At 38.6% G+C, this 21,186-nt stretch overlaps 1 protein-coding gene and 1 pseudogene across 9 annotated transcripts in view; one reads left to right on the top strand and one right to left on the bottom strand.

Moving 5' to 3' along the window:
• Positions 1-21,186, bottom strand: part of usp32 (ubiquitin specific peptidase 32) — a 201,969-nt gene that overhangs the window by 112,712 nt on the left and 68,071 nt on the right. For all 9 annotated transcript variants that reach the window (XR_007264892.1, XM_048612813.1, XM_048612806.1 and 6 more), the window contains 2 exons: positions 16,528-16,633; positions 8,350-8,468 (listed from right to left, as the gene is read on the bottom strand). Coding sequence is in view for 8 of the 9 variants with exons in the window: in XM_048612813.1 (XP_048468770.1) it covers positions 8,350-8,468; positions 16,528-16,633 (225 nt within the window). In the remaining variant the exon portion in view is untranslated. The remainder of the gene's footprint in view (positions 1-8,349; positions 8,469-16,527; positions 16,634-21,186) is intronic.
• On the top strand, positions 8,902-8,997 carry LOC125486214 (annotated as a pseudogene).

Below are 21,186 nucleotides of genomic sequence, written 5' to 3'. Positions count from 1 at the left end.
CAGCATCATAGGAGCAGGAAGGCTGACGTTTCGGGCCTAGACCCTTCATCAGAAATTTCTGATGAAGGGTCTAGGCCTGAAACGTCAGCCTTCCTGCTCCTATGATGCTGTTTAGTTTGCTGCTTCCCCGGTAGCAGGGTCAAATATGTCACAGAGCAGCTACAGGACAAAATGAAGGAGGAGGGAGAGCAGCCAGAGATTGTGGTCCATGCTGGTATCAACAACACAGACCAAAACAAAGATTTCAAGCACAACATAGAAATCTAGAAGATAAATTAAAAGGCACAATTTCAAAAGGTAATAATCTGAGGATAATAGACATTAATACATGGCTGCAGGCACGTTGTAGAAAGAGGGATTTAGATTGCTGAGTCATTGGGACAGAATCTGGGGAAGATGAGATCTGTATAAACTGGATGGGCTTGCACAGCAACAGGATCAGGACCAAAATCCTTCTGGAGCATTCACTAATGAAGTTGGCGGGTATTTAAACTCAATTCACAAGGGAGTAGGGACACAGGTGGAAAGCAAATGTGAAAGGCAGAGGAAACAAGGTCGACCAGATAAAAATAGCTGGAGTACAAGAAAATCGTAAAAAAAAGACATTAAAAACGCAAGCCCAAAGGTACATTCTCTGAACGCAAGGAACATTCCTAATCAATAGATGAGATTAACAGCAAAAATGTTTGTATATAAAAGTATGACTGGATTACAATTACAGAGATGTAGCTGTAAGGTGACCAAGACTGGAAACTGAATATCTGAGGCTATTCAATTTTTAGGAAGGACTGGCAAAAAGGAAAAATAGGTGAGGTTACTTTCTAAATGAAACAGGAAATTAGGCAATAATGAGAAAGGAAAAAGTATAGTGCAAGAAATCTAGCCATGGAATAAGTTTAGGTGGAGCTAAGAAGCCATCAGGGGCTAGTAACATTAGTGGGAGTCAGCCTCCAAACAGTAGTGATGGGGTAGAGATGGCACTAAACATGAAATCAGACGCATGCAAGAAGGGTGCCACAGTAATCGTGTATGATTTTAACCTCAATATAGACTGGGAAAACAACATTAACAGTAATCATGCGGCAGATGAATTCTTGCAGTATATCTAAGTTTGTTTTAAGACCAGTATGTTAAGGAACCAACTTGGAGATGGCAAGCTGTCCTACATTTGGTTTTGTGCGATGAAATGGTTAACTAACAATCTTGCTGAGACGTAAGGAGAAAGTGCTCATAATATGATAGAATTCTTAATTGGGATAGAAAATTAAGTAATCCAATCCAAAATTGGGTCAAAACTTAAACAGAAGAAACTACAAAGTTTGAGAGGTGACTTGGCTGTGATAGCCAACTGTCATTCATTGACATAATAGTGAACAGGCAATGGATAATTTTTAAGGAAAAAAGCTTGACTTGCAGAGGTCAAACATTTTTCAGGCAAAAGGACGCCAACAGGACAAACTGGCCCAACCACTGTTAGCAATGGATATTAAGGATAGCATTAAATGACTCCTCTTAGCATCTAAAAGTCCTCCAAAATAGCAAGCCTGAGGACTAGGAACAGTTTAGAATTCAGCAAAGGAGGACTGCAGGTTGATTAAGAGGGGAAATATCGAGTATGACAGTGAACTTGCAAGGAACATAAAAAGGTGACTGAAAGTTTCTACAAGTACATATAAAGAAGAAAAAGATTATTGAAAACAAATGTCAATGCCTTAAAGTCTGAAATGGGAAAACTGATAATGCAAAACAACAAAATGGCATAGCAATTAAACAGCTACTTTTGTCTGGTTTTCACAGAAGGTGATAAACAAACTTCCCAGAAGTGTGAGGAACCAAGGGTCTTTTGGGAAGGAGTAACAGAAGTAAATTAATAACAGTAGAGAAATTATCAGCATTGAAAACTAATAAACTCCAAGGCCTGATAATCTACATTGTGGGGGTACTAACGGCAGCAGCCATGGAAATAGTGGGTGCACCACTTCCAAAATTTCATAGATTCTAGAACGGCACTGGCAGATTAGAGGGTGGCAAGTGTACACCAATGTACTTAAAGGAGGAAGAAAACAAAATTATACAACAGTTAGCCTAACATTAGTAGTCGAGATAAAGCCGGAATCTCTGAAGAGCCGAGAGTAGAGGATGTTTGAAAATTTTCAATGGTATTACAGAGTGTCAACATGGATTTATGAAAGGAAAATCATGTTTGATGAACCTACTGGGGTTTTTTTTTGAGGATACAACAAATCAAATACATTACGGAGAACCAGAGGGTATGGCATATTTGAATTTTCAGAAAGCTTTTGTTAAAATCCCATGCAAGAGGTTAGTGTGCAAAGTAAAACCATATGGGTTTGGTGCTAATATAGTGGCATGGATTAGGAATGGTTAGCAGATAGGAACCAGAATAGGAATAAATGGGTTGCTTTCAGAGCAGAAGGTGGTAATAAGCAGAGTACTGCAGGGATTACTGCTTGGACTTCAGTTATTCACAATATTTCAACGATTTGGATGAGGAAACCAGAGCGTAACATTTCTAAGTTTGCTAAGGACAAAATTAGAAAGGAGTGACAGTGGCAAGGAGAATGCAAACGGGCTTCAGAGCAATTTAACCAAGTCGAGTCAATGGGCAAAGGCATGGCAGATGAAGTATAACAAGGGCAAAATGTGAAGTTATCTGTTTTGGTCAGCAAAATAGAATGGCAGGATATTATTAAAATGCTGATATATTGGGAAAGACTGATGTACAATGAGACCTGGGTGCTCTTGTACACCAGTCACCGAATGCAAGTGTACAGGTGCAGCAAGCAGTTAGGAAGGCAAATGACAAGCTGGCGTGGAGAGTTTGAGCATAAGAGAAAGTATGTTTTGTTGCAGCTCTACAGGGCTTTGACGAGAGCACACCTATGAGCATAATGTGCAGTTTTGATCTCCTTTTTCAAAAAAAAAAAAAAAAATGCTTACTAGAGAGGGAGTGCAGTGAAGGCTCACTAGATTGATTCGGGGGGTGGCAGGTTTGTCCTATGAGGAGACATTAGGTCAACTAGGCCTATATTCACTGCAATTTTGAAAAATGAGGGGAGATCGCATTGAAAATTAAAATCCCCACAGGGCTGAACAAACTAGGTACAGGGATGCTGGGAATCCAGATCAAACAGTCACAATCTCAGGATATACAACAGGCCGGTTTTAGACTGACGGGAGAAATTTCTTTAGAGGGTGGTGAACCTATGGAACTTTCTACCACAGGAGACTGTGGAGGTGAAGGCACTGATTATACTTAAGAAATAAAGATGAGATTTCTATAAGCTAAAGGTGTCAAGGGGTATGGGGAAGAGAGCAGGTGTATGACATCGGAGTTAAGCAGCCATGATCAAGTGGCAGAGTAGTCTTGATGGGCCAAATAGTTTACTTCTACTCCTATTTCTATATTTGAATGTTGTCTTGCACAGACGTGCAGTGCTCAAATCTTTTCAGTTTGCTAATTTCGATGAAAACAGAAAAACTATGTCTAACGTACACAAGTTACTCAAAAATACTATAGGAACTCCAAGAAAACCAAGTTCAAACATGGTTGTTAATTATACACATGTTTATAGGTCAATCCAATAAAATCAGTCCAAATCTAGACAAGATGAAGGTGGTGTCCTCTGGCTAGCAGGTAAGAACATTTTGCAAGAGTAGTAAGTAGTTTGTAGTCATGTCAGATTGGTTGGGGGTAGTCAGATGGTCACAGGAGTGAATACAGGCATTAACTGTGGAGCTACTCAACTTTCAATGTTTTCAACTGTCCAACACAGGGTTCTCAAACGTTGTCCCACAGACCAGATTTCAAGGCGAGAAAATAGTTATGGCTCCTCAAAGACAAAGCCAAGAGCTGGTCGGGAGAGGGTTGTCAAGTACAGAGGGTTATGAGATTATTATAATTTTTAAAAACAAGCAAGCCCAGTATCTTTGTACTGCCATGGGAGGCAGGTCCTCAGGTTAAGTCACTCAGTTGGAGCAATGTGAGGATATGAACTCTCTGGCTGATCATGGCAATCATTATTGCCTTGATCGCCTCGAACTCAAAACCCCCACTTTGGGTAATCCATAGTCTATGATTCCCAGGTAACTATCCAGATCGTGTACGATGGATTTCTTCCAAGTTTCTGACTCTAGATCAGAGATGTAGACATTTAGTCCCAGGGAGCAAGGAAATTGCTCATCACAAGTTGAAACTTCTCAGAAATTCCACTTTGCTTTAGGGTCCTGATGCACATCAGTTGTCGCACGTATGGTCTCTGACAGTCTGGTAACTGAAATCTGGTCATTAGGTTGACAAATGCTGAAGAGCATAATCATGTCAACAGGGGTCAAAATAATGCTTCTTTCTTCAAAGACTCTCGTTTAGATTTCCTCATTAGCTACTTCTCAAGTTTTGGGACCTATATTTTGATTTTCAGGACCTCCTTTTTCATTCTCTCAGACTTAAATGACACAGTCACACAGTAATAATACCATGTGTCTTTGTGTTGATTTGGAATATTTTGATTTGCACAGAAGCAGAATTAGAAGAATTTAACCAATTTAACCAATATCGTAAATAATCACAATGCCATTAAAATTAAAGCCACAACACCCATAGAAAGTATTAATTTTCAATTACAGTATTTAAATTGCAACATGACAATGTGTAAATTAACACAAGTTTTTTTTCAAATTAAGTGACATATACTCTTGCACACAAAAAGCCATCACCCTCAGCATGCCTTCCATAGACTGATGAAGTCACAGCTAAACATTTCCATTGCATATAGAGAAAGCTGAAATTTTAACCAGATATTTACTACTTTATTACTGCATCTCAGATCCCAATCCCAGAATCAAATCTATATTTGCAAGAGTGTTCATTATAAAAGCATCCATTATGTACCTTTTCAAATGTAGTAGCTCCTGAACAGTTGTAGAGTTAAGGTAGAGATTACACATTCCTTTTCAAGGAATTTATTACCTCAGTGATTTCAGGTTCTCCTGGGTCCCAGATAGTTGATTAGTTTTTTGTTGACTGGTTTAAAACTGTTCTCTCTCCTTCAATCCCAATCTTTGCCACAACTGCTTCTATGTTGATACTCCTCCCTCTCCCAACCTCTCTTGGAGCCTTCTTTTCTCTCCCACTCCTCATTATTAGTGACCAATCAGCAGCAATTGGGTGAGAAACAACATGTAATAGAGCAGCATTAAGGATACAGAATTTGACAATAGGGGTGCAGTCCCTTGCAGATTCTGTGACTTATGTATAGGAATGTCCAGGTACAGGGGTGACCTTTCTCTGACAGTCCCATTATTGAATTTTTTCCAGCTGTGTGTTGGACCTTGGGTAGCAAACTCGCCTGCTGCTTCTATTCATTTTGAGCGCTGATGCTAAGCAATCACTATAAATAGGCAGAGATAAGACACTGCTAGTATAATCTTTACTGTGCAAGACAAGGATGGGGAATTTGAGAGTCTAGGTCTGCATTTTAGATTTCAAATAGTTTTACAGGTAGTGTCTCAAAATTGGCAGACTTGGAATAAAGTCCATGCTGGATTTCGAATCTTGCTGGTTGTCAAATTGGTTTGAAGATTGTTTGGACAACTTGGGAGCACAGGAAAAGACAGGTACGCAAAACTGATAACTGGTTAGTGGGTCACACTCGAATTCACCAGTTATCCCAAATAGCCAATGTTATTCTACTTACCTAATAATAATTCAAATACGTACGCAGCAACTGAGGAAAAAGTGGTACAGTTTGTTAAGACACTGCCAGTTTTCCAGATGGCTGGATTTGAGACACTGCACCTGTACTTTTTCACTACATGTAGCACAAGCTCAGCACCTGTATCTTGAGCTTATGTTCAACTACAGTGATACAGCGCAGAAGGCCAAAGAGGAGAGGATCATAGTTGGAGTGAATGCAAGCTGGATTAAAAGTAAAAGTGGCAAATTGAAACGAATGTTTTAAGTAGAATATACTTAGATGTTGAAGAAAATTTGAGGAAATTAAGTGAAAGAGACATGTTGGAGAAGAACCAATTAGAAATAGAATAAATAAATATTTTCCACAAAGACAAACGGGATCACAGTAGCAAAATTGTTCAGCAAAAATTTGGAGTCAAGGGAAAATATTTTCAATGTGAGAACAAGATCAGTTGATGTAAGGATGGTGATGTGTTTGGAGACAGGTTGGACTACAGTTAAAGGAATAAACAAGGAGTCAGCGGTCTGCCCTCCTGAACAATAACAGCATAGGAACTAGGAGCAGGAGTAGGTAATTCAGTCCACTGAGCCTGCTCCACTGTTTGATATGATCGTGACTGATCTCAGCTTGGCTTCAACCCCACTTTCCTGCCCATTCTCCAAAACTCTTCAACCCATTGCTGTTTAAAAATCTCCCTCCTCAAACTTACTCAATGTCTCAGCATCCAACACACTGTGGGGTAGTGAATTCCACAGATTGATAACCCTTTGAGAGGAGTAATTTCTCATTGGTATTAAATCTGCTAGCCCTTATCCCGAGACTACGAGCTCTCATTCTAGATCGTTTCACAAGGAGAAACATCCTTTCTATATATACTTTGTCAATCCCCTTTAGCATCTTATAGGTCTCAATTCGATCTCCTCATCTTATTCCAAACTCCAGACTGTACAGGCCTAAACTGCTCAATCTCTCTTCATAAGACAAACCCCTCATCTCTGGAGATGTAAGTTTTGATGCTCACCAAACTCATGACAATTGGATCACTATCTTCACTGCAAAAATACTAGCTTGGCAAATTTGCACATTTCAAATCTCACAGGCAACCATGCAGTACACAAACCACTATTCTCACACCCCAAGCGTGCAGAGTAGTCCAGCAGATCTAATAGTATTAACAAGTAAATTCAACCAAAACTGCAGCAGAGAAGGGAAGAGTGGTGGACTATTTTATAGTTTCCAATTGAGCAAGTAGTCCTTCAATTTCTGATCACTAGAAACCCAACATCTGAATTATACTGTCATAAAAACAGTCATGGCTTAACAGAGAAGTGACTCCTGTCCAACAAGATGATCAATTCTTCTTTGTTCAGTTAGTTTGTCTTGCACTATAACTTGTCAGTTAGTCCATCTCTTACTCTCCAGCTAATCACTTTGTGCAGTTAGCAGTTTAATGAGTTACACACATCCCTATACTTAATGCTGTAACCTCAACACCAATCACTACTTTAAGGTTCTAACATGAAATGCATCAATTCATCACTTCAATGATTGATCATCAGGTGCATTGTGTGCATATATTAGGTAAGTGGAACCACAAAACTGAAATTTGTTGAATTGTCCAACAGAATTACAGGAATTGCAGGTGTTTGTGGGTGAAGACTAGACAAGAGGAGAAATGAAGCAAAGGTAGAAAGGAATGAGTGTTCTGGAGCAAGAGAACGCAGAAACGATAAGAACAGTGTTCTGGTCATCTATGCTCAGTAGGAAGATTATGCAGGCTGCACAGGGTAGGGGAACTCAGGTTGGAGGTTTTGGAGGAAAAAATCTTCAGAAAAAATGAGGCAAGTTATGATAAATTAGATCTTGCTTTTTTTAGTAATGGGTTCATGCTCTTGGAGGCAAGGGTTTTTGAAGACTGACAACTTCCCACCACACAAAGAACTTCCTATCAACAAGTTGGTAACAATGTCAGTGTTGGAATGGATTGCTGCCTGTTAAATCATAGGATTGACTATGGGGATGTGGGAGACACTCGTTAATTAGCGTAAGCAAGCAGAGTGAAGAAACAAATGGAATAAATATTCTCGATACGAAGATTAACACGGGGTAAAAAGGCCAGAGGAAGATGCCCAGATGGTAGAAGTCCTGAAGACAGGAGGAAGTATCCAAAATACAGGGGAAATGCTGATGGTCAAAATAAGTACATGTGGAGGTGAAGATGGCAAAGCTAATCCTGGGCTACTGGGGTCTGCTCCATTTCACCAGGTTTCCATGATCGTCATTGTGCTACCTAGCCAAACAGATATCATCTTGCTCTTAAGATTCTTTTCTGCTTCTGTCTTTTGTCAATTAGCCCATTTCCTATTCTCCAGCTAATCACTTGACTGCATATTCTTGATTTCTGTTTCATGCATACTCCCTTCATTCCACTATTCTAATCCATCTTGGGGACTGTTAGCATGTAAATGTTTTTCTACTAGAATGTCACACTGAAACTTTAGCCTGTCACTTCTTCTCACAGATCTGTGCATTTAACACTATGTTTTTGTTTCGGATTTACAGCAGCTGCCAGATTTGGCTTTTTTGCCTTGAATAGTGTGATTCGTAGGTATGCAAAGTGTCAAATACCTACCTCAACAAAGCACTTCTTAACTCCCAACTGAACCTCACCGTCACAAGCCCGTAGCATGGTTTCCATTTCCTCTCGCACAACGTAGCTCCCAGATTCATTTGCAAAGAGGTTAAAAATATCTGCAATAAGATTACACACCAAGTTAAAATGCATTTCATGAGATAATTGTAACAGATTTTGAAGAAATAGGGGCTGCATTTCTCTAAATTATGTTCCCATTTAATTTTTCACTCAAATTAAGGACACCCATGCATCTAGCCAGTAAACTGAAAAACAACTGGCATTGACACTATGATCAATTGATAAATCTAGGTGGTTTGAGGAACGCAAATTATTTTTTCCTAGTTTGTGTAACTATTTTCAAAAACCGACCTGTATAAATAAAGAGTTCAAATTACTAGGTCAATTTTCCGGTTTTATAGAGAAGGGAGAAGGAACAAGTATCAAGAATGAAACATCTGTCACTGAAAACTATTTTCAAGACCAACTGATGAATACTTATGGTTACCAGTCTAAACCAAAAAAAACAGATTCACAAAATCTTAGAAGTGTGCTTGCTTTGGCAGTGCATATACTAAAATTAGCATGATACGGGGAAGATTAGTATGAACCCTGCGTAAGGATGACTCATGCACGTGCACAAATTGTGGCCCGCCACCATCTTGGATCAGTTTTTCTCAATAATCTGTCAGGTCGATAAAATTTACAAGTGCGTAGAAATATTGACATAAAGGGGTAATACCATGGCTAACATTTTCCGTTTTACAGATACAAAGTTAACTAGCCTCTAGTTTCTTCTCTCTCTCCTTCCCTTTTTGAATAGTCAGATTCCAAATGTTAACTTTCTTATTCTACAGATGCTGCCAGACCTGCTGAGTTTCTTCAGCAATTTCTGTTTTAGCCAGATTCACTATCATTCAACTTGAAAGGACGTCCCCCAATCGGGAGATTTAGAAAATTAAAACCAATGCACCAACTATCTCACCAGCCACTTCTTATTAAGACTTAGGATGAAGTCCATCAGGATTTGAGGATTTGTCAACCTGTAGCTCCAACCATTTACTCAGTACCATTTCTCTTGTGATTGTGATTTTCCTAAGTTTCTCCATTCCTTGCATTTCCTGATTTATTGCTGAAATCTAGGATGTTACTTGTTTCTTATATTTCTTCAATTCAATTTCCATTACTAATGCTACAGTTTGGCTTTCTATAGGACCAACGCTTACTATATTAACTCTTTTTAAATAATTGTAGAAACCCTAACCATCTGTTTTCATACAACTGGCTATCTTCCTCTCTCACTCTATTGCCACACATGAAAACTGTTAGTTATTCTTCACTGTTCCTTATATTTCATCCAATCTTCTGACCTGTTTCCTATTTTACGTAATTATACACCATTTCCTTTAATTTGATGCTATTTTGCTGTTTTTAGTTAACCACAGATGGTGGGTCCATTCCTTGAATTTTTCTTACTTGTTGGAATGTATCAATTCTGTGTATTCTGAAACATCCTCTTAAGTATCTGCCACTACATCTGATGTATCCTTGAATCTAATTTGCTAATTCACATGACCAAGCTCTGCTTTCAGACCCTCATAATTCCGTTTAAGTTTTAAAAGAAATAGTTTGTGATCCATTCTTCTCGCCCTCAAACAGAATGTAAAATTCAATCATATTATTGTCAATCTTAACAAGGAGTAACTGGGAGATTATTAACCTAATCCCATCTCATGCAGTATACCAAATCTAGTACAGCGAGTCTCTGGTCTGCTCCAGAAGAGTGTTCTAAGAAACTATCCCAAAAACACACTCATTTAAGGTCAACCTTGTCTACCTAACTTTCAGCCAATCTGTAGAATAAATCTCCCAGGTTCTTTTTTTTTCCCTTTATGCTCCGTACCATGTCGTAATGGTCAGGCAGCCTGTACACCACTCCCACGAGAGACGACTTGCATTTATCATCTCTCATTCCAACTGTTCCAACATATTGGTATCCTGAACTTAGATATTCCTCTCTGTTGTGCTAATACTGTAATTAGCAAACAGAGCCACCCCTCCACCTGTTGCTAGTTTCCTGTCATTCCTAAATGCCTTGTACCCAAAGATTTATGTTCCAATCCATGTCATCCTGCACCCATGCTTTTGTAATAACTACCAGATCATACAAATGTTTGATATAGAAAAGAATAAGTATCAAACATTATATGCATTCAAATATAGGGCGTTTAATTCCATCCTTTTACGGTCTTTTTAGTCTTGTCTGACCTGTTAGTTGACGCAGCATGAATCTATCCTTTCCTGACCCAAGTTTTCATCATTTACCATATTAATACCTTTCTCTTTGTCATCAACTCTACTCTATGATTTATCACATCTCCTTAATTTGATCATTTGCCGCTACTAATTAGTTTTAATTCCTTTCTATTTTGCTAGCTTTGCAATTGGCACAGCACAAGCTCTAACACGGTGCAGATGGAGACCACCCAAGCAAGAGAGATCCCACTTTCCCCAATACTCGTGCCAGTACCCACAAACCAGAATCTACTTCTCAGTGTTTAAGCCACATGTTCATCTCTCTAAATCAACAAAAAAAAAAAAAAACCTGCGGATGCTGTAAATCAGGAACAAAAACAGAAAAAGCTCGGCAGGTCTGGCAGCATCTGTGAGAAAAAAAGTGTTAAAATAAGGTTGTTGGCTTGCTCACCAAGCTGGCTCGTTATTGTACATACGTACCCACAATGCAATCAACAAACATGTGGAATTAAGACGCCACATACAAAAACATGCAGAACAGAATTGGAAATGACACAACCCAACTTAACAGATCAGATCATATAAATATGGACCACGATGACTGGATCCTGCTCTGCTACAGCAAGATCCTTTCACGCCTTGAGCAAATATCTCAAACCATGGAACCAGGCACGCAACACTGCCATACAGGCTCATGCGGTTTGCTGCAGTGACTAGTGTTAATCCCCCTCACCATACTGCTCCCTATAACCTCTAGATTACTTCCACCTCCCTCTTCTTGAATGACTTCCTGCACCATGTGGTCGGTTAGCTTATCCACTTTACAGTCCTATTATCCAGATAATCTGAAAGAACCTCAAACCTGTTGACAACTGTGAAAGTTGAGGCTCCTGCCCTCTTATCCCCCTTAACTGTTTCACTTGCGTCACATACTCCTGTCCCTGAATTTATTTAAAATTATTTGTGGATGTGGGCGTCGCTGTATTTATTGTCAATCCCTAGTTGCCGTTGAGAAGGTAGAGATGAGCTGCTTTCTTGAACTGCTGCAGTCTACAGACAGACCAAACCAAATTCAGAAAACTTACCGCCTTCCTGATGCATTGCAGCACCTGTAGTTCAATTTCCAGCTCACAAATTGAGCAGAAGCTGCTTGAACTTCAACACTTGGGCCAAGCTGACATCCAGGAACTCCCAGACTACAACTCTGACACATCACCTGTCCTGCCACACTTAATGCATTTCAGTTATTTTTTTAATTGCATTATTAATTCACTGATGTTGCTTTTTCTATATTTTATTAACTTTACTAGCAAGGCATACACTATGATAAAAACTTAAGAATAGAAAAGACCTCAACCACTTACCAAAAACTCTCAAAACAGCTAACTTCTTTCTCTGTAGTACAGTGAGGACCATTTCCAATCAGCTCCAATGAATTTACCTCTATCTCTGACTGCTTGACTTAGGGGTCCTCACCTAATCTCTACTTTTAAGGCTACATTTATCATTTTCACAAACAAATCGTTATGAATCTACAAAAGGAAGAGTCCAACAGTAATCAAAGACAAGTTTAAGAAAATAAAAAGGGATAGCTTCAAGGGAACTCAGCTGAGATATTAACAAGGTTTGAAATGAGAAATATTTAAGTGAGATGCACAAAGATTAAAAAAAAACCCTTAAGTATAGAATGAATACTAAGAAGAGTACTGTAACAGAGATACGAAAAAGCAAATCAACTTAAATGACTGTTTCATGCCTAAAAGGTATCAAAAGTGTGAAGATAAGGTTGCCATAGTCTTACCAGGCCATGGTATTGCTTTCTCATTAGAAGGACACAACTAGTGGTAGTTTAACCCAAGGGCCACCATGCCTTAGGCAAGGGGAGAGGTTCAGGAGGCAACTCCTTCATGATAACCTCTGCCGGCATGGGAAATGAACCCAGCTCTTGGCATCACTCTGCATCATAAGCCAGGCATCCTGCCACTGAGCTTTCAAAAGTTAGTGGAGAGGTGAAAAGGAAGATAAGTAGAGCTCAAAGGGAATATTGAAAAAAAGTAGAAGCAGAAATGTAAAAGGAAACATTAGGGGCTTTAAGTTAGCTAAAGCACAATGGAGTAGTTAGAGAAATAGCTGGCTCATTCAATAATTGAGCAGGACTGACTAACTTCTAAGATGAAGATATAATGGAGATAGTCAAATATTTATGTTGATTTTCATTTTACAAATAATGATGCTGGTGAGAATGTAGCTTTATTACAGGAGAATACAGGACTATTTATGGAACTTTGTAAAGTGTTTATGAAAGAAAAAAAGTGGTTGCGCCATCCAGTCCTGACTGCATGCATTATAGGTTAAGATTCAGAGAAGAAAGCAAAGACTCTCGCAACAATGCTTCAATCTTAAAATTTAAATTGTGTCATGAGATTGGTAAAGTGAATCATGGGCTCTGATTCACAAAGGTAGAGAAGAATAAATTGAATTATTAACTGGTGAGAAACTAGGAATTGTGGGAAATAATAATTGGACTACAGTGATCAGTGTTGAGTACCATATCTCAGCAAAGACACAAGGGCCCTGAAAGGACAACAGCACAGGTTCAACACAATGATACTAGGGTTTGAGGGCTGAAATTATCAGGAAATGCTCAATGAGGTTGAAATGTGATCTAGTTGATATATTTATTGATGGCGAGATTTGACAGGGCACAGAAAAACTACTTCCTTTGGTGGGAAAATCCAGAATAAGGCAGGGGACAGTTTAAATATAGAGCTGGACCATTTTGGAAAATCACAAATTTTTTCTATACAAAAGGGTGCAGAAATTTGGAAAACATCCTGAGAAAAATAGAGAATGCTATATCAAATGAGCTATCCAAGAACAAGATTAAGTTCAATGAATTTTTGAGGTGAGAGAACTAAACAATATATTGCATCAATGGTTCATTACCCATGATCTGACTTATTGGCAAAACAGACTCAAGGAACTGAATAGCCTAGACGCATTCCCTTCTTGAAGATCAGCAAGTCAACAGTAGTATAAAGATACTTTGAATCTATATTTTGACATAAAATTGCCACATATTTAGAAATATGTGCATTATTCAGGACTACATACAAGACTTAGCAAAAGAAAATCTTGTTTCATAAATTTAGGTGTCTTTAGTTGAAGGAGCTAGTGAGATAAGGGATGCAATGTGTGGAATGCATACGGATTGGAGTCATTTTGATAGGTAACAAGATATACCAGAAAAACTGAGGCATATCATTGCAAGAGGAAAAGGATAAAAGTTGGTTGAGAGGCATGAAACAAAGTTGTTTGTATAGATGTTGCTCAGAATACAGAAAGGTTCAAAGTAGTGTAATGCCATGGGTACCTGATTTTAATTTACATTGCTGATTCAAGGGGCACAATCTTGAAAGATGACCAACTGGGATGTTTGGTTTGCAGTGACCAAGACTTTAAAAGAACCTCTAGAAGACAGATTTGTGTAATGAGTAGACAAATCGTCAAATGAATTTAAAGTGAACAAGTGTTTATTTTAAGAGAAAAAACAAACATAGGAATATATCTGCATTTCCTACAATACTGTAATGACTCCACTAAGAAAGTTGTAGATTTGCTACAAAGCATTTTGTGTCATTCCAAGGAATGCGCGAACTAAAGGCAAATTCTTTCTCCTCCTTTGAGATAAACTTAATGAAGAATCCGGTGAATGAGCAAGAATGCATCAAAAACACACTGATTTGGAATGCAAGATACATTTGAAATTTAATAAACAATCAGTAAAATATCAGGTTTAGATGAGAAGATAATTTGAGAAGAAGTTGGCATTTTTGGACTATTTGTACTGAAGTACGGAAGAGATTTAGCAGAGGTTAAAATTATGAAGCTTTTAATAAATAGACATAAATAGAGAGAGAAAAACCATTACTCCCTCTGCTTGGGGCTATCAGTGAGGAGAGATGGCCAATTTAAAATTATCACTTGAAGTGGGAGAATGCTTAGGGGCTATTTCTTTACTCGTTACAGCATAAAATGCGCACTAAGAAACAGTTAAGGCAAAGACTATTTATCTTTTCAAAGGACCTGAGGGACAACATTTTCACACAAAGGATGGTGCACATATGGAACTAGCTGCCAGAGGAAGTGGTAGAGGCAATACAGTTACAAAGTTTAAAAGATATTTGGACAGGTACATGAATAGGAAAGATTCAGAGCGATATGAGCCAAACATCAACAAATGGGCCTAGTTCAGTTTGGAAAACGTAGTTGGCATGGGCAAGTTGGACTGAAAAATCTGTTTCCATGCTATATGACTATGACTCTAAGCGCAAGGAGGAACAAGGTCATGAGGAGAAAGCAGGGGAATTGGTACTGGACTGCTCTAATGAAGAGCTAGCACTGAATGATTAGCTCTGCTGAAAATTTCTATGGTTAATGAATTCCAATGTTCCCAGTGGATTAACCCTAAAAAGAAAGCAAATAGTATGCAGTACCATAAACATTTTATTATGTGGCACCGATGGGTGCTGATTGATCAAATATTTTGAATTGCCATGAGGACCACATAATCAATGTAAAAACACAGACCAAGTAATAGATAGGTAATGGAGGGGTATACACATCACTGTTATACTTTATTTTCAGCACAAATCATTTAAATAATAACACAACGTTGCCTTAAATAAAACTTACCAGCAGCAAGCCTTATCACTCAGACCCTCAACTGACTACTTAGACATCATAGTAGATCATGGTATTTGAGGAGAAATTGCCTCCAAATTAAATTAACTGTTGATAATTCATGTCGATTGAATAAGTAAATTTACAATAAGGTAAATAAATTAAAAATTATAATAATTGGACAAAATACTACAGTAAACTTCATGGTACATAATTTTGCCAGTTTATCAGGAATGTCAGTTCATAAAGGTGTTGGTGAAAACAAAGTTTGCTGTGCTTCACTGCATAGTTCGCTAATGTCTTTTGGAAATTAAGCTCCCAAAGTGGAGATTTATTGTTAAATAACTAATTACCTACTTTACCTACTTTTATCCAGAAATGAAAAGAAAAATAGATTCTCAATGGATTGAAATAATGAATTGCAAAATATTTTGGCAAAATTCAAATCGCCAACATTTTCAAAGCACATTTCATCACACCATAACTGAACACCCTTTATGTTCCAACATCAGGGGACAGGTAAAAATAGCAACAATGTGGATTCAGCACATTGGAAGACAGTCTTTAATCAAAGACTTTTTGTATACTCAACATTCTATTTCATGCTGCAAACCTTTAACTTATAGGCTTTCCAAATGTTGGCTCTTAACTCTTTGAACATGCACATTTAAAAGCAATGCCACTTTATGATTTGGGTGTCTTTGTGCCAAATACAATTGTCTATTTGCATCACATCATCTGACACTCTATGAGGTACAAGTTCTATATTCGTTCAAACAGTGAAATCACAGTGATAATCGAAATAATTTATAATTCAATCTTCTCCCAAGATCATTTTCCAGCTTATTATGAAGAGTATAAATTTGGTGCATGTGTAGAAGTTGGGCAAAGGGGTCTTGTGTTGCAGTGGTAGTGTCCCTAACCCTGGGCCAGAAGGTCCAGGGTTCAAGTCACATCTATTTTCTAACCTCCACAAGTTGATTTAAAAATAATTAGACGCAGCACAATATCCACAGCTGAATATTAATAAATGACTAATTACCACTGGAAATATTCATTGTATTTTCATATTTATTCAAGTTGTCCCGAACATTGAACTTTCTGAAGCACCAAATTCGTGCACTGCACAACAAGTTACAAACCAGGGGATGATTCCAATAGAAAATAATCACTACCACGGTATTTTTTAACCTGCTGACATTTTCCCTAAACATACAATAGTGATTATAGAGTACTCACACTTTGCTTTTTCTTCATCTCTTCCCCTTGTCAGGAGGACCAGCCCCACTATCAGGTTATTAAAATGAAGACCTTTTGATGTTCCACCAAATGAATGATAGATAACCTACAGAAATAAAAAAAAATTCAAAATTTACTGAGTATCTTTGATCTTGCAGATTTTCCTCTAAATACTACACAGACAATTTTTAAACATTTTATACAAATCTAACTATCACCTATACAACTTTGTTTTTAAATATTAATCCTTGGCTATGATAATTATCATGGATTGCCTTTAAAAGTATGTCTCAGTACTTGCAGGTGGAATACATTATCCATCCCAACTGTGGTCTACAATAACTGACGAGATGACATTCTCTGAAAACTTCCAGTTATGTGCCTACGTAACAATACAATGTGTGATACATTACAAAAATGCTATTAAAGCATAATTACAATTCAATTTATATCTTTGGAGCACAGCTCAATACATGCTAGCTAATTCTCCTAATGGCAGAGTTTTGGCTACAAGATATGCAGTATGTACAGCTGTTAAACACTCCATGCTCAAATTAACATGGTAAAGTTCAATATTCTTTGGGAGAAGGCCTTTCACTCAAAACATTCTTCAGAGATACATTGTTACTCCATAAAATCATGAATTAAATCCAATTAGATTTCAAATAATTACAGACCACGCTATTAACCAGGTCCTGTGCAAAAAAGTCACTTGACTGTTCCTGATAGATTGGGGAGGGAAGCAAACATAAAAAACACAGGGACATGAAATCATTTCTTGCTCAGTGATATCCTCTGAAAAATTCTGCTGTTGAGATTCAATGAAATCTTATGAATAGTAATAACATTTTAACACTTAACAAAACTAAACTTAACAATGACACTTCAGCCAACTATCACCCAGCTTTATCTTCAACTGAGTACAAGGTAATTTCAGTCCTCGCTGTGATAGATGCCAAAAAGCGCCACATGAACACTGTAGATGACTCAAGCCCTGACACCATCCCACATGTAACACTCAAAACCTGTGTTCCAAAGGTAAAAATTGAATGGAGAGAATTTCCCATCTACGACGAATAGACAAAGAGGACAACAAATCAAATCCAGTCGAGTACAACATCATCAGCCCTCTTTCAATCATCAATATAGCTATAGAAAAGGTTGTGAACCAACTATTAAGCACAACCTACAAAAAACTTGCTCAGCAATGCTTGGTGTGGAGTCTACCAAAGCTAAATGGCTCCAGATTCTATTACATTCTTGAGTCAAAAATGGAAACAAGCCCTGAATTCTTGAAGTTCAACCAAGTTGTCTTGACATCAAGACAGCATTTGATCGAGCACAACACCAAGAATTTGAAGGGATGAGGACAATGATTCCAAGATGATAATAATAAGTCTTGAAGACTAATCAGTTCAGACCTGAACATTGCTGTAAGGTGTCTCAGAGTAATGACTTAGTCTCAACTTATTTTAGGTTTTGATCACTGACATTCCCTCAATTACAAGGTCAGATTGTTGAACTCTATATTTCTCATTCCTCAGGCAACAAATCAGTTCATGTTTGCATGCAGAAAGACCTGGTCAACCCCTCCAAGGTTTGGGCTGATGATTGACAAATCAAAAAAAAAGCTTATGGGACATGGGTACCTCTGGTAGGGCTAACATTGCCCAAGGTCGTGGTAGTGAGCCACCTTCTTGAGCCACTGCAGTCCTTGCAGCGTAGGTATATCTCCAATGTTGTCAGGAAAGAAATTTTAGGATTTTGACCCAGCGAGTGATGGAATGGTGACATAATTGCAAATCAGGTCGGTGTGTGACACAGAAGGGGACTAGTAAATGGTGGTATTTGCACAAGCTTCTTAGTTTGCTAGGAGATATTGGTGGCCTGTTTGGAAGTTGATTTTGACAGAGTATTGGACAATTGCTATCTTGTAGATAGTACACACTGCTGCCATTGTGTACCAATGATAGATGGGGTACTCATCAAGCATGTTGTATTGCCATGCATGGTGAGAGCTTCTTGAGTGCGGTTGGAGCTGCAAGTGGGGGCATTCCACTACAAATCCTCTTCACCAAGTGTAGAGTCATGAGGTGCATTACATGCTGCAGAATAAACATTTGTCCAGCCCTACCTTCTGCAGAATTTATACACTTGCCTAGTTCTGTTTATGGTCAATTATAACCCATAGATTGTTGGCAGAGATGCAACTGAAAGTCATAGGGAGCTGATCAGAATTTTTTTGTTGGAGATTCACACCTCAAGCACAAAAGTAATAACCACATCCAACAAAACAAAAACTAATCACATTCAGTCACATTACCATCTGGATCCTTTGCCCTCAATACCCTGGGGGTCACCAGAGATCAGAAACTGAAGTAAACTCAGCAAATATATATGTGCCACTTTGCAACAAATTCAGAGGCTGGGTATTCAATACTAAGCAGAACAAGTTGGTTTCACAAAGTTTTGACTTAATCACCAACAAGGTACAAGTCAGGAATGTGATGGAATATTCACTACTTCCTTGGTTTGATGCTATTGCAACAACACGAAGTTTAACACATTCAACGTTAAAGTTGCCTAATTGAACAGCACCACATGCAACAGACTAAATATCTGCCACTTGACCACAGGTATATTGTAGTTGCAGTGTATACTGTTGACAGGATAAACTACCAAGTTACCAAGGCACCTTCAACCTCACGATAAATTATGCTGTAAAATAGTGTTTTCCAATAAGGTTGGAGTGACATCCGCCAGCCAAATCTCAAAACACCAGTACGCACCAAACTTACAAATCTCACCAATTTAAACTTTGGGGTGTTGTAAAGCCTAACATGGCAGCAACAGTGCATGAAGCCCCGCCAATGCTACAGAATGATGTAGTCATTAGAAAATTAACTTCCACAAATAGAATGTAGGAAAATATATCATGTAACATTGACGTACTGTACTTATTGTAGTTTAGAAGAATGAGAAGCGACCTTATGGAAATTTTACAGGGGGGTGGTGAGCTGCTTGAAAAAAGGTAGAGGTTATTGTGTTTTTTTTGAAGAAAAGAAAGCAATTCACTCTTGGGATGTGGACATCGCTGGCTGACCAGCGTTACTCGTAACTAATTGCCCCTGCGAGTGTGTCTAGGACTGGAGGACTTAATTTATGACAGATGAGGAGGAATTTCTTTCTCAGATGGTAATGCTTTTGTTAAATTTACTCAGGAGGGCTGTAGAGGCTGGGTTATCAAGTACATTCAAGGTGCAGGTAGATTTTTACTCAGTAAGCGAATCAAAGATTACGGGGAAAAGGCAGGAAAGTGGTGCTCAGGATTACCAGCAGCTGAAGATTGGGCAGGATCTCACTTCATACCGGGCCAGACTGAATCGGCTAACAGACCTACTTCTCCTACATCATATGGTCTTAAAATGTCACATTAACTGACTCTGAAGAATGAAGGACAAGTGATAGTTCCAATATTCCACAACCAATCCTATTTCCTAGTTACTTGATAACATCCAAAATTCTTTGTAAACTTTGCAAATGATATAATGTACAATAACAACACGAAGGTATATGTTGCATTCCCATAACACCAAGAGGGCCATGCAAGGCAATCACCTAAACAACTGATTGAAGTCAAGTTTTTTGTAATGGGAATTGCTGGCTGGGCCAGCATTTATTGTCCATCCGTAGCTGCCCTTGAGAAAGTGGTGGTGAGCTGCCTTTTTGAATCACTGCAGTCCATGACCTGCAGGTTGACCCACAAGCCCTTAAGGGCGGAATTCCAGGATTTTACCCAGTGACAGCGAAGGAACGCGATATACTTCCAGGTCAAGATGAGGAGTGGCGAGGAGGGGAATTTGCAGGTGGTTGTATTCCCATGTATCATTGCCTGGCATTTGTAGGACATGAATATTACTTGCCACTTGCCAGTCCAAGCCTGGATATTGTTCAGATTTTGTTGCATTTGAACATGGAGTACTTCAGTATTTAAGATGCATCAAATGATGGTACACACTTTGCAATCATCAGCAAACATCCCCATTTCTGACCTTATGATAGAGGGAAGGTCATTGATGAAGCATAGGACACTGCTGTAGTGAACACCTGGAGAAATATCTTGGAGTTCAGATGATTGACCTCTAACAACCATAACCATCTTGCTATGTGCCAGGTATGACTCCAACCAGTGGAGTATTTGCCCCCAGATAACCATCGATTCCAGTTTTGCTAGGGCTCATTGATGCCACAATTGGCAGAATGTAGCGTTGATGGCAAAGGCTGTCACTCTCACCTGACTGAAATTCAGCTCTTCTGTCCATGCTTGAACCAAGGCTGTAATGAGGTCACAGGCTGAGTGGCCCTGGTGGAACTCAACGTGGGCAGCACTAAGCAGTTTCTTGCTAAGCAGATACTGCTGGATAGTACTGTTGATAACACTTTCCATCACTTTACTGATGATCAGGAATAGACCGATGGGACAGTAAACAACCCAGTTGGATTTGTTTCAAAGATAATAGGAACTGCAGATGCTGGAGAATCTGAGATAACAAGGTACAGAGCTGGATGAACACAGCAGGCCAAGCAGCACCAGAGGAGCAGGAAGGCTGATGTTTTGGGTCCAGACCCTTCTTCAGAAAATTTTTTTTTTTTTTTTTT

The sequence above is a fragment of the Rhincodon typus genome, chromosome 26 (genome assembly GCF_021869965.1).
Source record: "Rhincodon typus isolate 14 chromosome 26, sRhiTyp1.1, whole genome shotgun sequence".
Taxonomy (NCBI): domain Eukaryota; kingdom Metazoa; phylum Chordata; class Chondrichthyes; order Orectolobiformes; family Rhincodontidae; genus Rhincodon; species Rhincodon typus.
Note: the sequence above shows the minus strand (reverse complement) of the source record. Positions and strands in the feature narration are given on the sequence as shown.